The sequence below is a fragment of the Python bivittatus genome, unplaced genomic scaffold, assembly GCF_059951505.1.
Source record: "Python bivittatus isolate LINGU-HERP-01145 unplaced genomic scaffold, Pbiv_v1 ctg000070_np1212, whole genome shotgun sequence".
NCBI classification, from domain to species: domain Eukaryota; kingdom Metazoa; phylum Chordata; class Lepidosauria; order Squamata; family Pythonidae; genus Python; species Python bivittatus.
The window spans coordinates 25,224,145-25,242,729 of record NW_028277034.1 but is presented as its reverse complement, the minus strand read 5'-3'; the positions used below and the strand labels follow the sequence as shown (position 1 = coordinate 25,242,729).

Below are 18,585 nucleotides of genomic sequence, written 5' to 3'. Positions count from 1 at the left end.
TCTATGTTTCTTTCTCTGCCTGTTACTCAGTTGTGGGCTCCCCACCCTTTATCTGATCATTCCCTAAGCAGCGTCTCTTCCCCCCATCTTCCAAGGTCATTCTCACATTCTATTACAGTTGGGCACATTTCAGAGAGGAATCCCTATGCTCAGCCAGGATTCAGTGATGTAAGCCAGGTTGGTCCTCTCATCCACAATCAAACCCACCCCATCTCCCACCATACCTCCCCATGCCTGTCACCACCGTAATGCCCTCCTCTGCCCTCTTCCTCCTCACACCATCACCCTCCGCATCTCCTTCCATTCTCATCCTGCCCAACATAAACAATAGGTGGGTGATTAGCTTCCACCCTGGCCACTGGTGATTCTGACACCACTTAGTGCCTATTGTGAGCACTGCTCCAAATCCCCCACCCCTTCACACTCACCATCAAACCCACTCAATCGTCTTAGCCACCTGCTCCCACCCTGGAGTGAGTGAACCACTTAGAGATTCACTGAAACATGTAATCTGACCAAGGTTGCCTAAATTTTTATGTGCAACAGTATTCTTTGTATGCAACTAATCACAGATAAAGATTTGTTTGAAATGCTGGACAGCTATTTTTAAGTAGTGGGGTATGGCCAGTATCTCATTATAAAGCTATTTCCCATTAGGTTCAGCATTTTATTGGAACAAATGAACCCAGTCTTTGCCTCAATATTAACAGATCCAGCCTGACAGCAGATGTACTGAACATAATATAAGATTTAAAAGTTAAAACCTTCCTCATTTTGAGCATGATTCCACTATTCCTACAAGTCTGTGCAGTTTTCCTGGTAATAATCTGAAAAATGTTTTGTGATGATTCCTTCTTCCAGATTTTCTAACACCCCTGTCTAGACCAAAGCCCTGAATTTCTTGGTGTTTTCCCACCCAAGTTCTATCCAAGTCTAGTCCTGCTTAGCTTTTCTGGGGATCAGTGAAGGCTGGCTCACTTCTGCCACTTACTGTAATGCAAGATTAAAGAACTGTATTTGAGAATTGAATTGATTCAGATAACATTTTTATTTTTTTTTAAATTGGTATGTTATTAGTTCATTTCTACATTTTTTAAGAGCTCTGTACAATTATCAAAATGAAATAAGCAATGTTCAATATGGAAAGTAAAAAAAAAAGTAAATTAGGATAAGTCTGAATAAAATGAAACAAGTTGCTGGCTAGGATACAGTACAGATTGGTAACTGAACATCTGAAGTGCAGTATCACTGCAGTAAAGATAAATGAAAATGAAATAAAACTATTTTAAACAAACATATTACATATATATGTGTGTGCGAGCATTGGTGTGTGTGTGTGTGTATATATATATATATATATATCATATATAATATTGATTTATATGTACCTATTTTACAGATTAGACCCAGTGATATCTGCAGATTGTAAAAAGATATTTACAAATAATTGGTTTTTATAAAAAAAAATTTCATGTACACCAGCACCATAGTTAAAAGAACCCCCCAAATATTAAACAGTATTTTTTTATTACTTGGTCCCAGTTTAAAGTATTTGGAGGAAGCTTTACAAATATAATAGGCTTTTTATAACCGCATTATCAAACTCAAAGTTAATTTCTGTATTATTCTAATAAAGCGGAACATACTATAATTTGTGCAGATGAAAGCTCATGTTTTAATGCTGCAATCCTACACCCCCTTACCTGGGTTTAGCTCCATTAAAGAAAATGGAACCTACTTCTGAATAAACATACATAGGATTGCACCATAAATCCTCTCTTATCACTCTATCAAGGAAAGAGTAATGCTTTTTGAGGGAGACGATGGGAACATTCACTTGACTTCTCTCCTACGCTTTTGCATACTTAACTGGTCACATCTTTCAGCTTCGTGTGACTGCTGCAGCGCACACAAGCTCTATTTCTTTGCCCTCCAACTGTCATATGAATATGGTATAGTTGTATTAAATAAGTTTAATAAATGTGTGGATAAAAACTTCTTTGGATCTTTGCACGCCCTCCACTAGTGCTATGATCAGAACTCAGTTTGGTACACTGTGCGCTGAGTACATGACAAGAACTGTCTCTGTTATAAGCACACAATTATTTTGCCAAATGCCAAATCCACCAATGTGCAAATGCAATGGTCAATCCATATTTCAGTATTAACAAGAAGTCAACTCTCATAAGAACCAACAAAAAATCTCCCACTAATTTCAGTAGGATATGTGTCAGACTGCATACAGGAATTTTAAGCCTACACTAGTTAACCCTTATATCCCAACAAAAAGTGTTTGATGGGCTAAATATACTTTAGGTAAAACACATAACTCAAACCCTGCTCCCTCCTTCATTTTTAAGGAAAACCTGTTTCTAGAAGAGGAAAATTATGGATAAATGGGTGTTAGTGTTTCTATACTTGCTTTTTGACCCTTTTAAAACATTTCTTCCAATATGCAAGAAAGTCCTGTGCTGGAAATGTGTGAGAGATACAACTGGAGGATGCTGTGGAGCAGAGAATTAGTGGCTGCAGAAACAGTGAAGTCCCCTCACTGTCTGCTGCTACTCTACCAAAAATGTTATCTCTAGAAGTGAATTTGCCTAGGTGGAAAATTGTATATAAGAGAAACATATAAATCAGACCCTGAGAATGCTCTGGTTGTGGATCTATTTAACATGAAGCCCATGTTCAATATACGGATAGATGGCCACACATTCAATTTCCATTGTCACTACTAATGCCAATCTAAATTCTTAAGGACCTAAAAAGAATTGCAATTAAATTCTAGTACTCCAAATTGCACAATTCTATTAAAAATATTTGCAATGTCAATGCTTATATACAACTGCTACTAAAAATTACATCAAAGGAATTGTTAAAAATTTTTAATTTTGTTTCTTATTGATCAGCTTAGTCATTTTAAAGAGCCTAGGGTTTGTAGAAAATAGGAAATGTAGAAAAAAGGACATGTTTTTGAAGAACACAAAGCACAAATTCACTCTCAGTCTGTCAAGGGATGCTTTGACAGTGGCGTCTAAAGAACCAATATACTGTATATGACAGCCAATATAGTTAGTGGCCCCTCTCTGGGTGATCTTTAGAGCAGTTGTTCCTTGATTCTCCTGACATCTTTGGAAGATCAAGCCAACAGTTTGTATAGCCCAACCTCACTTGATCCTGTATTTTCAGAAAAATAACAAGCTCAATATCAATATTTTCATTTCCTTAGACCTATCTCCCTTTTTCCAATTACTTTTGTATTGCATCACTATCTTTGGAGGCAGCCAGTGAGTAATACAACTATTATACAATCTTGCTTGTCCTATGCTGTGTTTTTCCTCATTCTTAAAGATAATGACTCAAGAATCACTTGATTATGCAGGAAATTGACAAGAGAGAAAAGACAAGCTCTCTTACTAGAACCCATCTCTGCACCTTAAGAAGCACTGATAGCACACTGACTGAACCCATTCAGCCATGATATCATTATCATCACCACATTCAAACAACCTTTACTTAATTCTCTATCAGGTTACACACATTGCATGGAAAAGCTTGGTATTTATTAAATTCAGAGTTTAGATCTGTGTGTATGTCATATGTCACTTGTACAGTCACCTAGCGACTCCCCTGCTTTGTCTCAGAAGCTGCCTGTTTTGTATCCTGAAAACTACAACAGTTCTAACAGAACTGCATGGAAAGTGCATTGTTATAGGACAGCCAGTGCTTTGGCACATGGAAACTGCCTGGCACTTTCTGTGGCCCATAGGCAGAAAGCAGCATTTTTTGAGCTTTTCTCTCTTTCGCTCTCTCTCTCAGTCTTTCTTATTCTGACCTGCAGCAGGTATGCTATGGCATGGAGACTGCTGTGGGGAAGTTGGCAAGGACTTCTTGTCATTGCTTCAAATTCCATCTATGCCTTCACAGATCAGCTAGCTTTGCACAGCTTTAAAAACAAAACAAAGAAACAAGGATGGACATCATCCTGCTTTCCTTTTTTGACCCCAGAAATGTTGGAACTGTACATCTCCATGTGCTATGGATTTCCAAACAGTTCATCAAGTTCTTGTATCCATTCATCTCCTGGTCCACTTTTAATGATGGAATCTACAAGATCCGTGCTTTCGGTTATATTTGGAAAGGACCCTCCAGTTCCTTCATTGCTATAGCTATAAGATATGTCTTGAGTGGGATTCCTCTCATAGATCTGACCTTGGCTGCTCTGAGTGAAGCTACTTCCTGGTATTTGTTGTGCAGGGGACTGATTAAAACCAGTTAGAGTGGAAACTGCCTGACTTATTGTAGGCATAACCATTGATCTGGGTTGGTTATTGGTTCCTTGTTGTCCAGGGAGTGGTTGCAACATCTGTCTTCCTACGCCTGAGTTCAGTGTCCGTACTGCTCCATTTGTATCCATGATAGACTGGCTAATGCCTTGAGGAAAATGTTGCTTAGGCAGCCTTGGCTGATTTGATTGCATTGAGTAAGCAGATCCATTATTGAAAGATCCAATTTCATTGCTAGTCCTTCCAGGGATACCTTGCAGTCCTCTTGCCTGCCAGTTCTGTGCTCCTTGTGGGACAGGCCCCATCATATTTTGAAGTCTGGGAGCTTGTGGTCTGGTCATAACTTGTCCCACAGGTCCTTTCATTTGCTGATGTTGTTGAGATACAGTAGAGTTCACTAAAACATTTGGACCAAAGCTGCTAACCATGCCAACTCCTTGTGTTGAATTGGGCTGCCTTGGTCCCTGACTTGGATTGTGTGTTATGTTTATGTTATTTTGGTTTGGGTGCTGCAACATTTGGCTCATTCCTGAGTTCATATTATACATTCCTGGCTGGCCAGTAACTGGGCTGCTGTAAGGAGCCATTCCCATTTCAGACTGGCCACCTGTGGCAGAGATTGCTGTAGTGTTCTGAGAGGCCCCCAAAGACATAATGCTAGCATTCTGGGATATCATTCGGGAAGTCCTCATGCTCTGAAGAGCAGCCTGATTTCTTACCGCAGCTATATCCTGTGGAGAACCTAAAGCAGGAGAAGGAAAAAGGTTAGAGTGAACTTCGGTCTATTGAAAGAATTTGCAGAAATGAGTCAGGCAGCTGGAAGAATTTGGCAAAATATTTCTGCAAAATATTTGTAATATTTGTTATGCAAGAAATAATCTAGTCATTTTTATATTAATATTCAGATTTGTTACATGTGTGAATGGTTCCTAAGTTGTGTTATAAGCTCTGACTTGCAAAATCCTAACTTTATGATGTCAGAACAGTATTTCACTTAGTTTACAAGCTAGGTTACACGTCTACAGAAAATGCTATCAATAAAGTCACTTTTAGAGCCATGTTAGAGTGTAGCAACTTGACTTTTACAGAGCCAGACAACTGTTTTGTCTAGTACAAACAAAATCAAGCTAAAGAGGTGGATTCTTTTTCCCAGTGTCTCAGTGTGGTATCTTTCCCAGCCTCCCTGGAAATGCCAAGGATGAAACATGAAAAATTTTGCCTCCAGACATATGTTTTGCTAGGAACCCTTCTGACCACAGAAAATTCCAGAAAATGCCAAATTCTATCCTGGCTTCATGTTTTGCATATTATCCCTATGATCACATTGATCTCCTCTGGTTTTCTCCTAAGTAGAACTAAAAGAAAAAAATGTGGTTCCTACAGGCTGAGAATAGAGTAGTGCGTGATGATTTTACACTAACTAAATATATAGGGCTGTTGGGTTGGAAGGCAAACAAGGCTTTAGCGCACAGGTATGTACACATAGCAAGTGATTCTATATTTGTAACCTTCCATACTTGGAAGCACTATTTGACTTTCAAATCTGAAGTGCTGCTCAGGTGTTATCCTACATCATCATGTTACAATCTTGTTTAAAGTCTGAGGATAAATGCTTTCCTGTTTTCAAAGCAGCACAGGCTGAGCCTGATTCAGATTTTACATTATTTAGTGGCCAAGCCAAGTGCTGAAGTTCATGACTACACAGGGCCATAATTGTGCAAGCATTAGTTATATATCTATTTCAAAATGTAGAATTAAAAAAATAAACAATGGTCTGACCATTAACTATAAAAAAACCTCTTTAAATATTCCCATTATCTTTTAAAATGAAAACCATGTCAGCTGCTGAGAGGCTAATCAATTTTTTATCGTGTAGGAGTCATATGTGAATGGATATTCTATAGTGTTGTTATTGGTTATGTCTATGAAAAGGAGAAAAATGCTTCCCCCCCCCCAAATATTTTACACAGAGATGGTGTATTAAATCAATACTCTAAGCACATTTTATTCCACCTTGAACCAATGATGAGAAATCAGAAAATCCTATGCTTGTAAAATTCTACAAACTAGCCTCTTTCTGACAAAGAGGGATGCAGAGGCAGAACTGTCTGGGAGGCATGACTGGTTTCTGGAAAGCAAATATGTTCTTATGTTTATCACCTCTTATTTAAAAATAATTATAAGAATTTTAACTGTGCCAAGAGTTCATTTTATTTTTACTTCAGTATGACACTGACTATATGACACTGAAAGTAGAATTTCTTTGCTATTGTTTTCTTTACAACTTTTGCTAAAGTAAAAAGCCTATGCAGCACATACATGTATAACATGCATTTATTAGTTAATACCCCATATTTTGTTCAAGAAGGCAGCATATATAGTACTCCTTCCTTCCATTTTCCTCCACAACAATTCTGTGAGGTTGGTTGGGCTGAAAAAGAGTGACTGGGCCAAAAAGGAACCAACTATATCTACGTCTCTTACTCACTGAGCAGGTAAGCAGGTTAGGCAGTTGAAGACCCAGGTTCCAATGGCTCCAACAGCCCTTTTTTTGAAATTTCCAGAACCCTCTCTGATAAAAAATTGCCCCAAATCAGCAGTACAGTTCCCCAAGCATTTTGAAGGACACAGATAAATACTGCAATGAAAGTTCCCTACAATACCTTAACGTAGAATAATCTACCCAAAACACAGACCCCACTCCCTCAGAATATTCTGACCCTGTCCATATGCATCATTACACATACTGACAGAAATGTCAAGTGTAGCCTTTGATGTAAAACTAGGCTACAACTGAACATAATTATACAAATTACGTGTTTCTGAGTATTAGAATAGATGTTTCTTTTTTTAAGATCACATCTTTAGACATCTTGCTTTTGGCCTTAACAGAGAATTACAACATTTTTATCTTATAAATAAACTAGAAGTTGTAAAAATATTCCATGCAATAAAAAAGCTTGTTTTGAGCTACAAGAAGTTGTGATTAAGAGAAAATAGTAAGTGTATTATATTAAAACTACACAAAATTAACCATTTTTAATAGCATTCTAAAACTCCTAGATATTGTTTTAATATAAGATTCCTTGCCAACCACTATTTAAAGGAAAAGGCTGGGAATATTGAAGGCAGGACAAAGAGCAACTGCTTTGGACGTAGAACCTGTGGTTTCTGCAACTGTGATACTTCCAAAATGACATCATCACGCGGATATTGCAATTACATACTTGAGTCCTGGCATCTGATGCAAGTAAGTAAGTTGCAGCATTTGCATGAAGATATCAGACAAGTGTCATAATTTCCCCCATTTTTCTGACTCTGCACTGACACTCACCTGACAGTGTTCTGCTAGTCAGGTTAAATAGGGCGAGGCTGGGGTTTGTGCAACTGACCTAAAAAGACCTTAAATGCCAGTCACCTTTCAGGGTGTTTATAGGTTCAGAATCAGCCATCCTGAGGCCATACTCCTCTTGATTGTGGCACATTTGCTATATTTAAATGTTTTAAAGGGGAAAAAAAGAGGACTTTTCTCCTTTTAACTTTCCCTTGGAAATCTTTTCTAATCAGGTCTTGTCTGGCATCCAAAGCATTCATTTCCCTCACTATCTGGGATACCCTTTATCCAGTACATCCCCCCTTATATTCCTAGCATTTCATAAACAATTGAAATCATCATTATTCCAAGGGATCTTTAGCCCCAGCTGATCTGATTATGGGCATCTGTCTTAGTCTTTTTAGCCATCTTGTTACTTTAATTATTTTATTCTTATTCAAGTTTGTTCTACTCTTTTTGTTTGATATCACATTTTGTTCCTATGTTGCTGTACACCATCCAGTCTTTGGGATTGGGGTAGTTTATAAATACTGTTAAACAAACAAACAAATAAATCTCCATAAACACAAGAACTCTCTCAATTGTATCTCTACTTTCTGCTTAAATGTGAAAGGGACAGATTTACATTTGAAATCTGCCATCCTTTTGACTTGAATCTCATATAATCACATCTTGTATGGGCAATTTTTTTTTACTAAGGGGAAAGACAACAGCTTGCCAGCAAAGCTTGTTCAATATTCCCCCTCTCTCACGTAAAATAAAACCAGCAATGGATCTCTAGTTTTCTTTCATCCTTTCCCACATCTCCCCCCCCCCCCCAAAAAAGTTGACTCCTGGAAACTGCCTGAACTAATCCTTGCAGTTTTCTTGGCAAGGTTTTCAGAAGTGGTTTGCCCTTCCTTCTTCCTGGGGCTGAGAGAGAATGACTGGCCCAAGGTCACCCAGCTGGTTTTGTGCATAAGGCAGGACTAGAACTCAGTCACCCAGTTTCTAGCCCAATGCTTTAACCACTACACCAAACTGGCTCTCCCCACCCTCATTAGTGGCTTGCAGTTTGTGGTGGGGCAGACTATATGTAGTGAATATGCTTGCTGGTTTCTGTCTCTTCCTGCCATTCAGGACTACAGGACTGTTAAATTTCTAATGCAATATGCAGAATATCTAGGAGAACCACTTTTCACTAATCAGAATTGTTTGTATTAGTTTCAGCAAAGAATTTTTGTAGCTAATCTTATAATTTAGATTTTTTAAAAAAAGGGTATTTTTCTGTGCCTGTAGACAGTTAAGAGAAGGAAAGAAGCAGCTTCTAGGGCTGTACAGTGATGTGGATTCAAAGGGGAATGGTGGTTCAGGGCACACCCAGGTATTTTTGTCATACCTGTCAGCATCTCCTTAAATCAAACATATCTTTTTCTGGGTAACACAATGGTAGCCATGCAAGCCCAGGAAAAGAAGTAATGAAATCACAAATAGGTGTGATGTGAGCACTCATGTGCTGCACATCACCTTTTCTCCATCATATCCAGATTGCTGCACAGCCTTAGTAGCTATTGTCTACTTGTGTTAGATAAGATTGTTTGTTCCTCCTGAAGATGCCCTTCTAGAATAACAAGGTAGTGGCTATTTACATAGATGATTGTTATATAGGAAAATAAGCATGTAAATATCAATGAGAGATAAACAGCTTCTGTACTTAAAAAGTATTTTGCTCTCACCTTGAAACTGATTGACTGGTTGCACTGGATAAGGATTTCGTTGCTGTTGCTGAAAGTGCTGCCGAGGCAAATGTGACTGCTGCTGTAAATGCTAGAAAAGCAAAAGAAAAGGAGTTAAGAAGAGAAAGTTGCCCACTGGATTATCAGGACAGCCAATAGCAGAGCACTGATCTTGTTCCTTTGCTAGCAAAGTGCTCTTCAACGATAAGTGCTGTGTGGAAGTGGCTAGTGAAATGAGCAGCAAATGGCCTTGCATAGATCAAGTGTTCTTCCGATTCCGAGCATCATCTGTCTTTCTACAGTAGCTCTCCCTGCATTTCCCAAAAATGCTAGTACTCAGTGAAGCAGAGAAAGCCGTTTTATACTTGGTAAACAACTTTGTCAATAATTGCCAAGTTAGATAAATCATAATAAATATTGGAAATGTCAGGATACATTTTACCATATGTGGTGGTCATGTTAAAAACCCCCCCACAAAACTACTAGAAATAAAGAAATACAGAGCATATTCAGAGAATTCTGGAAATTTGAATTGAAACAACATTTTTTTAATTAGGCATAATTCAAAACTTTATCAAAAACAACAAGAAAAATCACAGTTTGCTAAGATATATGTATTAGGTGGTGAGGATAAACTTAGCACACACTGGAAAAGAAATATGTTTTCAACCAATATCAGATTGGGAAGTTAAGTTAAACTTGGAGAATATGCAGCATTGGCAAAATTAACAGCTATATTCACAACAGAAGTTTGAGTAAATTCAAGCAAAAATGGCTTCCATATATATTATACATTACACAGAAAAGCAGATTTAAACATTTGGAGTATGACTTTTAAGGAGGGAAAGAATTGATTAAAGAACTGAAGTTAGAAATATATAAAAATTTTAAATGTTTATAAATATTGTATATCAGTTGGAGTACAATGAAGGGGAAAGTACAAACTAAATACTTAATAATGGTTTAGTAGATTTTCTTTTCTTTCTCTTTTTTTCTGTTGGATAATTTATCTTTAAGTAACAAAACTGCAGAAATACTGACATTCAGCTCAGAGCTTGAAAATCTTTTTCCTTTTTGTTAAAAATAACAAAATGTATTCTGCTTTTTATAGTTAATCCTCATCAACAATATACTAAGCACCAACTCTGCAACTTACCCAATTCTGTCCAATTACTGATATTATATCTTTGTATTAATTGTTTTCCTTGTCTGTTTACTTTTAAATGATTAAGTTAAAAAAAGGAAAGAAAGCAAAGCAAAGCAACAAAGATGCCTTTATAGCATATATCATGTCTGGATATCAGTTAATTAAGTCTGGGGCAGCGTTTGGACATTATGGGCATAGCTCACTGGCTATTTTTGCGTGCTTGCTGCGTACACTCTTCCAACAAGGTAGGAATAGAACAGCCATGTGAGAATTAAGGGGAGAAAGATGGTAAGAAGGACGTATTAAGAGAGTGTTAGGCGGCCTGTGCCCACGGTCCGCATGAAGTCCCTCAGAGACTTTGGCGCAGACCTTCATGCTTACTTTTAACTTACCACTGAAATTCAGTGGTAAAAACTGCTTGTAAGTAGGATTATAAAAAAGAAATGGACAAACGGAAAGTATCCAGGAGACGGTATTTTAAACATATGGACAAACTTTCTATAAAGTAAATCTTCAAATTTAATTTGGGTCTATTTGCCTTTAAATTTTCTTCTTTTCAAATGATTATCTTGTGTACATGTTGTAAAACATTCACTGCTAATTTGGAACAGTTTATCCTCACTTTTAAGAAAAATAGCACTGGAAAATGATGTCAAGAATGCATATGACAATATGTATATAACTTTGTGTTCCATCTTTCTTGCTGTAACCATTTTAGCTGTGTCTACTTTTTCCTGACCACACAGCGCAAGGGATGTGACCCTAGTTACCCCCCTTCAAAGTACTGTTGTGATTCTTCCCATTTCATTTTATATAGTCCTCTATTTCTAATCTCTAGAGATCTATAAGTCGTCATGTAAAATGAAACAAAACTTTTAAAATCAGTCCCTATTCTGTGAGGACCATTAGACAGATACAGATCAGAATTACATTACCAAAATTGAGGAAGTACCAATGACTGACTTGATAAATTTATGGATTTATTTATTTTCCAGGTTTTTAAAGGTCATGAACTTTCCAGCTGTACGGTTTCTTCACAGAAGCACATAAATATTGAGATGGCTTTTGTCTGTTTACAAAACTTTAGGGAAAACAGCACAATGACTGTTCAGACCTTATTGTAGGGTGTCATCCTTTTATTATGCACAGATAAGCTATCATGTAACTGAAAAATCATTTGTGGAAATGACATACACTCATAACTATACTTAGAGGCACACTTCAGAAGTTGCATGAAAAAACTGTGATAGATTTGAAAATGTATCTGCATTCAATTGTTATATTGAATATTGGCTTATTAATGACTGCAATCTTTCTTATGGAGCAAGTGGCTCCACTCAGTGTACAATAGATCAAGCATCTCCTGGTAATCCCCCCAAACTACTAGGCAATTTTAATACATTAATACAAGGCCCATCAAACAAATTGGGATAGAAAGTGTTTATTTTTTCACTTCAAAATATTGACTGATAGATTTCCTGCCTTCTTCTTTGGGCTTTATTGTTTTAAACAAAGTTTAGATGCTGTCCATAATATTTCAAATGACAAAGAAAATATAAATTATTTGAGAAAAATAAGGGTGGCTCATGACAGCTTAGGGCCAGATGCAGAACAGCAAATTATGTCAAGATGCATTACCACCAAAAATGGCTATGTTATTTTGGCATCTGAGCCAGAAAATTGCACAGGCATTGTTTCCTAGGAGTAAAAATATAATAATCATAAAATTACTAATAATTTGTCCCTTTTTAAGACACCAAAATAGCATTGACCTAAAACCAACATTATACATCTTAATAATGGAACTGGTCCTTCAGCAATACACCAGCCCTAAAGAGAAGCTGGAAGAGTGTAAATACTATGGTACCATAGCGTTTTTTCCCCATTAGTTTTCTTATAGTTCATTCCTAATTTACTTCAGTCATGGAAAAAGTGTCAACCATGGTGGTCTCATAACCAGTATCCATCACTCTTATTCTTTTGAGTAACAGCTTTTCTAAAGTTCAAGTGTTTTTAATACCTAAGAACTAAAAATCAAATGCCAGCAACTAATAAGGAAATACTATAATATATTTTCTAAACAACTGTATAATAAAGTAATCTTGTTAATCCACATAATACTATTAAGATGAAGAAAAAAATAAGAGATAAATGGTCTTCCAAAGTCACTAAATAGACAAGGAATTCATGGCTACCAGGGGCCAAATATCTAGATCAGCTGTTCTTAAACTTTAAACTTTTTTTAATGGACTGCTAGATATCTTAGTGGAACACTTAAAAACAAAGCAAATGCAGAACTTGTATTTTTTTATCTCATTGCCATATATTATGTGGGAACACCATGGTGACTGATGCTGCAGGTCCAGCAGTATGGCTCCAGCTTCTCCTCAGAGACTTGTGTAAGCAGTAGTGGATGGTGGACAGATGAAAGAAGGCATCTAGTGAGCAGAGGGAGACAGTTGTAGAAGTGTTGGAAAGGACTGATATTATTTCATAAGTGGTGGTGGAGGTTGGCTGGAAATGAGAATGGTTGCTGATTACTTTGAAACTGTGGAAAAACAGAAGGAAATATGCGAATCTGGAACTTAAGAAAAAATGGAAATTTATGGACTGTAGAAAGAAACTGAAAGTGCAAAATGAGAAAAACCCAATGGATTACTGACTACATTAGCACATCATGTAGCTTTGGTGCAATGGTTGGAGGAGGAAAAACAGAAGTGAAGGCTGCTGGTGTTTCCTCAATTGCTGTAGGTGTAGGAAACACCACTGTACTGCTGCTTTGGGCCATTAAGCAAAAGGAACTGAGGTCCTGTTGAAGGGATGTTGAGTGCCAATTGATACATTTCTGCAATTATTACCCTTTTGAAACAATCAGGACACTATCAGAGAGTTACTGACTGGATGAGAGCAGAGGATGAAGAAGGCCACTCTGGGATAAAAGGATGGGAGAGTGAATGTTCCTTGAAACATGACCTCAATAGAGGGGGCTTGGTAAGTGCAGTGACACCAGAGGTGATTAATGCAGGGTAGGAATGTGGATTAATTGTGATGGAATATGAGCAAAGTGGTTTGGCATTCTAACTGATTTATAATATTGGGGCTGTAAGTGACTAAGTAGTTTTTCATAAATTTTAGAAGGCCAGCTAGCTTTTGTAAACAGGAGTAGTGGCCTTGCTACTGGCATTTAGATTCTGCTACTGGCATTTAGACTCATATGATGCTTGAATGGGGTAGATGAAGTGAGAGATAAGCAGATTTTGATTGTGATGAGAAAACAAAGTTATGATGGGAAATGTGGGGCAGGTCATTACAGGGGAAAGGAAACTGGCAACTTGGTTCTGATTTCTACTTCCAGCTCCAGAGTTTCATTCCTTGGTCCTGGAAGCCAGATTGCTCTTGACCTTGATTTCAGGTTGGTGCCATTGGTAAATGCCAGGTCTCTCTGCAATAAAATATCAGTCATCCATTATTTGTGGTGAATGAATGGGCAGACCTGCCATATATTGCTGACACATAATTTATTAAAGGTGGTGACATGGCCCTCTCAGATTTGCCCTCCTGGGTTTAATGTACTGTACCAATCTCAACAATGCATGTTAGGTTGGGCTGTAGGGAGAGGATGAAGCTCCTGGCTGTGTATCATCTGCTTGGTTGCCTGGCAAGAAATGTTCCTGAGCTGCTGAAACTTGTCACTGAGCTGCTGGAACTGGTCATTGGGCTTCCCTAGTTAGTACTGCCAGGGAATTCAGTTTCCAAGACCTGGAGATGAGCTCTGGCAGGGCTCAGCATTTCATGGCCTCCATGGGAACCATAAGTTGCCCCAAGTAACCTTGGGCCTAATTTCAAGGGCCACTTTTGGATCTCATCCTTGTTTCAACTGATTTGGAAATGAACATGATAGTGGGTTCTTTGTTCTGGTCATGTCATTCCTGATCCAGATGAGGCTTGTTGCCCCATGGGACATTTGTAGGATGAGAGAACTAACTAGGATACTCCACTCTAGGTACTTCAGGGATCCAGAAGGTTTCCTGTGGGTGCTTGGGGACATTCCAGGTAACCTGGAAAGCAGATTCACTGATGGTCCACACACCAGAATCCTCATGATTGGGATTTAACTGGGGAAATGTTATCTGAAATTCATTCTGGCATATGGACGGGTTCAGTGCTGTCTGGTATAAGCTCCACCATTTTGTAGATTAGATCCATGCCCTTCCTGTGTCCTTTGGGCAGCCATGGGGTGTGTCAGTAGTTATCAATGTCTCTTTAGTGGACAGGACTCCCCCAGCTGCATTTAAGGAGTCATGGTGCATTACTTTCAGAAGAGGCCTTCCCAAGAACGAATGGTATTTGACAACTACCAGTTTCCAACCTTCCCTTAGTGGGGAGGATTGTTCAGAAGATGGTGTGGCTCCAGTTCCATGTCCTCTAGCAGAAATAGATTATCTGGACCCTTTTCAATCAGAATTTTTTCCTGGGCATGGGGTTGAGATGTCACTGGTTGCTCTGGTACATAAGCTTTGTTGAAGTGTGCCCCTTCTGGTCCTACTTAACTTCTCCTTAACTTCTGGACTGTGAATGTTGGGGATTGGAGGCCCTGTTTCGCAGTGGTTCCACTCCTACTTAATGGGCAGTTCCAGTCAGTGAGAATGGAGAAGCAGAAGCAAGTTCCATGGGTGCTTCCCTCTAGGGTTCCCCAGGGATTGATTTTTTCCCCCCACCTCATACAAGGCCATTGGGATAAGTTAACCATTAATTCAGGGGGAAGTATCACCAGTATGCAGATGATACCTGATTATTCATCAGCACCCTAAACAAAGCCAGATATACTGTCAAGGTGTTAACTAAGTGCCTGGAAATTCTGAGATTCTGGATGGGACAAAGCAAGCTGAGGCTAAGGACTGAGTTACTATTTGTACAGAGATCATCTAATGATTCTTTACCTATAATAGTGGTTATTCTGAATGGGGTAGCACTCCCCAGAATGAGAAGTAACATGGGTGTCTCTTAGGCATGTGGAGATTATGACCAGGAAGGTCTTTGCTCACCTTTGACTGGTACACCAGTTTTGATCCTACCTGGAGTATAAGATTCTCCTGATCAGAACGTACAATATGCCCTTCTCTAACTGGGACTACCTTTGAAAACTACTCAAAAGCTGCAACAGCTGCAGAATGTAGTGGTCTGCATGCTGGTAAGTAAGAGCCATTATAGCTGAGTTAGACCAATAACTGCAGGTGCTACACTAGTTTCAGTAGGCTTCTGGGTATAATTCAAAGTGTTGTTTTTGATTTTTAAAGCCTCAAATGGCTTGGTGCTACTTCCTCCTCATACCCCAATGCTTATGCTGAGTAGGAATGGTACAAGTAACCATATCAGATGAGATAAGGTTAGTGAGAGCCCAGGGATGGTATTTTTCAATGTTGCCTTCCCTGGAACAGTCTTCCCAACAGGTCAGATCAGCAACGAATTCATTTCAAAAAGTCATGAAGATGAATTATTCTGAAGTACCTATAAAATATGAGCTTGCCTAAGTGGATTGACACTATCTGATGTTAAAATAATAGTTATATCTATTTGGGTTTTTTTTAGAGTTTTTTAAATTGTGTTTTTATCTGAACTGTTTCATGTATTTATTGTTGTAAACTGCCAAGAGTCTTTGGCAAACTTAATGAAAATTGCTATCCTTCAGCCAGGAAGCTGAGAAAGGACCCTTCAATCAATTACTTGTTAGGGAAAACATAGACTATACTACTGCTAATTATAAAGACCATGGATTCTAAACCAGGCTTTGTAGCTTGTTCTGTAATCTAGTCCTGGTTCAAACATTACTGATCTACATAATGTAAAAAAATTGCAACGCCAAATAAGGAGTTTCTTAACTGTTCTGTAATGTCTCTCTGGTCCTCCTGAATGAAGATTATGGACCAGAAACTCTGCAGGTAGTATCTGAGAACTGTTGATGTAAATCAAAGATCCACATGAAATACAGATAGTCCCTGGGTTAAGAATGTCCAGGTTATGGACAACCCATAGTTAAAAACAGAGCCTACTGTAGAAAAATTTGAGTTAAATACACAATGATTCGAGTTAAATACACAATAGTTTGAGTTAATTACACAATACTATTTATACGGTATTATACAATAATACTGTTCTGGCTTACATACAAATTCAACTTAAGGACAGACCTTGGGAACAGAACTCGTTCTTAAACTAGGGACTACCTGTACATTGTGGAACAGTGAAATCACTTGTTAATAATGGATAAATGCTTCTTAAAATGGGAGTGTAGATTTCAGAAGTTATGGTCTGCATATACATATATATTGTGGTCACAAGTATTGTAGATAAGGCACTACCATTTTAAGGTTCTGACATGTTTTTGATTTGATTTCTACAAAATTGCCTCAAAGAGTGTAAAGTATGAATCTGCATATCTTTAAATCTTTAAAGAAGCAGCTGCAAAGAATAGCCATGTGATCCTAGGACAAGATGCAACTACTTTATTGTGTTACAGACAGATACTCCTACCTGCCTCAAAGGAACTTTTGGAGATAGAATCCAAAGTGCTGCATAGCCCTAATTTTGTCTATGTCAGGAAGTAATATTTAAGATATGTAGCAGAAGGATATACTGTACTTGTTCAGCCAAGATGTGCTGCTGCTGCCGTTGCTCCCTTAGAAGAAACTGTTGCTTCTGCTGCTCCATCATATGGAGTTGGGCCCTTTGCTCAATCAGCATCTGCTTCATAATGACTGCTTGAGGTTGGTTGCCCAGGAAATTGGCATTGCCAGGATTTGTGCCCACATTACTGGGTCCTGGTGGTACAGCGGACTGCATAGGACCTGTGGATCGAGACAATCCCACAGTGTGCTGGTCCTAAACAATGAAATACATAAAGGGATAGGTTAGATAGTATCACTGTATGCACTTATACATAGAAAAATCAGTATATTAAACATTCTCCTCCCCAAAAATTAGAATAATAAGAAAGGAAGGGAACAGAAAAGAGAAGGAACAATACCATAGGTCAGTCTCCAACCTGGTGCTCTCCATATGACTTGGAATTACTATTTACATAAATTCCAGTCAGTATCACATGGCATGAAGTTCCAAGTCTGATATCAGAGAAGAACTGAGTGAGTCACCAAGGAATTACAAAATCTGAACATTACTATGGAGAAGATTTTCTGCCACAAATGCCAATAAAATCTCTGATTATGTGATCACATGAAATAGGGTCTTTCCAAATGATTTGAATAGCTAAGTAAACCAGGTAGTAGAAAGTACTAATCCCAAATAATTTAAGGTTTAATGCAGAGTATTTTGAATTAAGCTTGGAAGCTGCTAGGAACTGGTAAAACTGCTGTAATAAAAAAAAGTCACATGCTGTGGAAAAACAACCCTAGCAAAACCTGTTGCTGCAACATTAAACATTTGTGAACATTTGCATTAACTATTCTGATAACAGTTTTGCAAAATACAAAATGTGCTGTCAAACTTTCTTATGGTGAATTTTTCAACCACCTTCTGTATTGATTAGAATAATTCACCTTAAGGCAAAGCATATTCTGTCGTGAATTTTAACCACATCAACGAATGTCTACTAGAGGGGGAGAAAGTTTGATGGCTTCACTTACACATAACATTGGAAAGTCAGTCATCACAAGTTGTCAGTTGTGTTGAGCACAATAACAGATAAAGGAGTTTAGAATAGGCAAAGAATAAAGGCCAAGGACATAAAAACATGGCCAGAATTACAGAAGGGCAGGAGAAGAGGGGTAAGAGGTAAATCTAAAATTAGCTATCAACAGCTTTGCAAATCGGAAATGTAGGCATCTGGAAATCTACTTAAAACTTGATTTGTTTTTCCTGCCTTGGATTTATGAAATGTAAATAGAGTAACCATGACTTTCTCAGTTATTTTCCCTCTCTCACACATATTTAATTAATAAAGAGTGTGTGTAGACAGGAATGGCACAGGGGCTGGATTAAAAACAGTGACAATCTCTTGCAAGCAAAGCTCAATCTTCCTTTGCAAGTTCTGGATGTCAATCCAGTAAGGTTCATATTTATTTGTGCAATCATTGTGAATGAGTTAGC

General features: G+C 38.1%; 1 protein-coding gene across 1 annotated transcript in view; it reads right to left on the bottom strand.

The window, feature by feature from the left end:
* Positions 1-840: 840 nt before the first annotated feature.
* The window catches only part of MAML3 (mastermind like transcriptional coactivator 3), a 301,849-nt gene continuing 284,104 nt past the window's right edge, over positions 841-18,585 (bottom strand). Inside the window, exons 3-5 of the mRNA XM_088132833.1 lie at positions 17,122-17,361; positions 9,336-9,426; positions 841-5,028 (exon numbers count right to left, since the gene is read on the bottom strand). Coding sequence (XP_087988959.1) covers positions 4,037-5,028; positions 9,336-9,426; positions 17,122-17,361 — 1,323 coding nt within the window. The 3' untranslated portion in view covers positions 841-4,036. The remainder of the gene's footprint in view (positions 5,029-9,335; positions 9,427-17,121; positions 17,362-18,585) is intronic.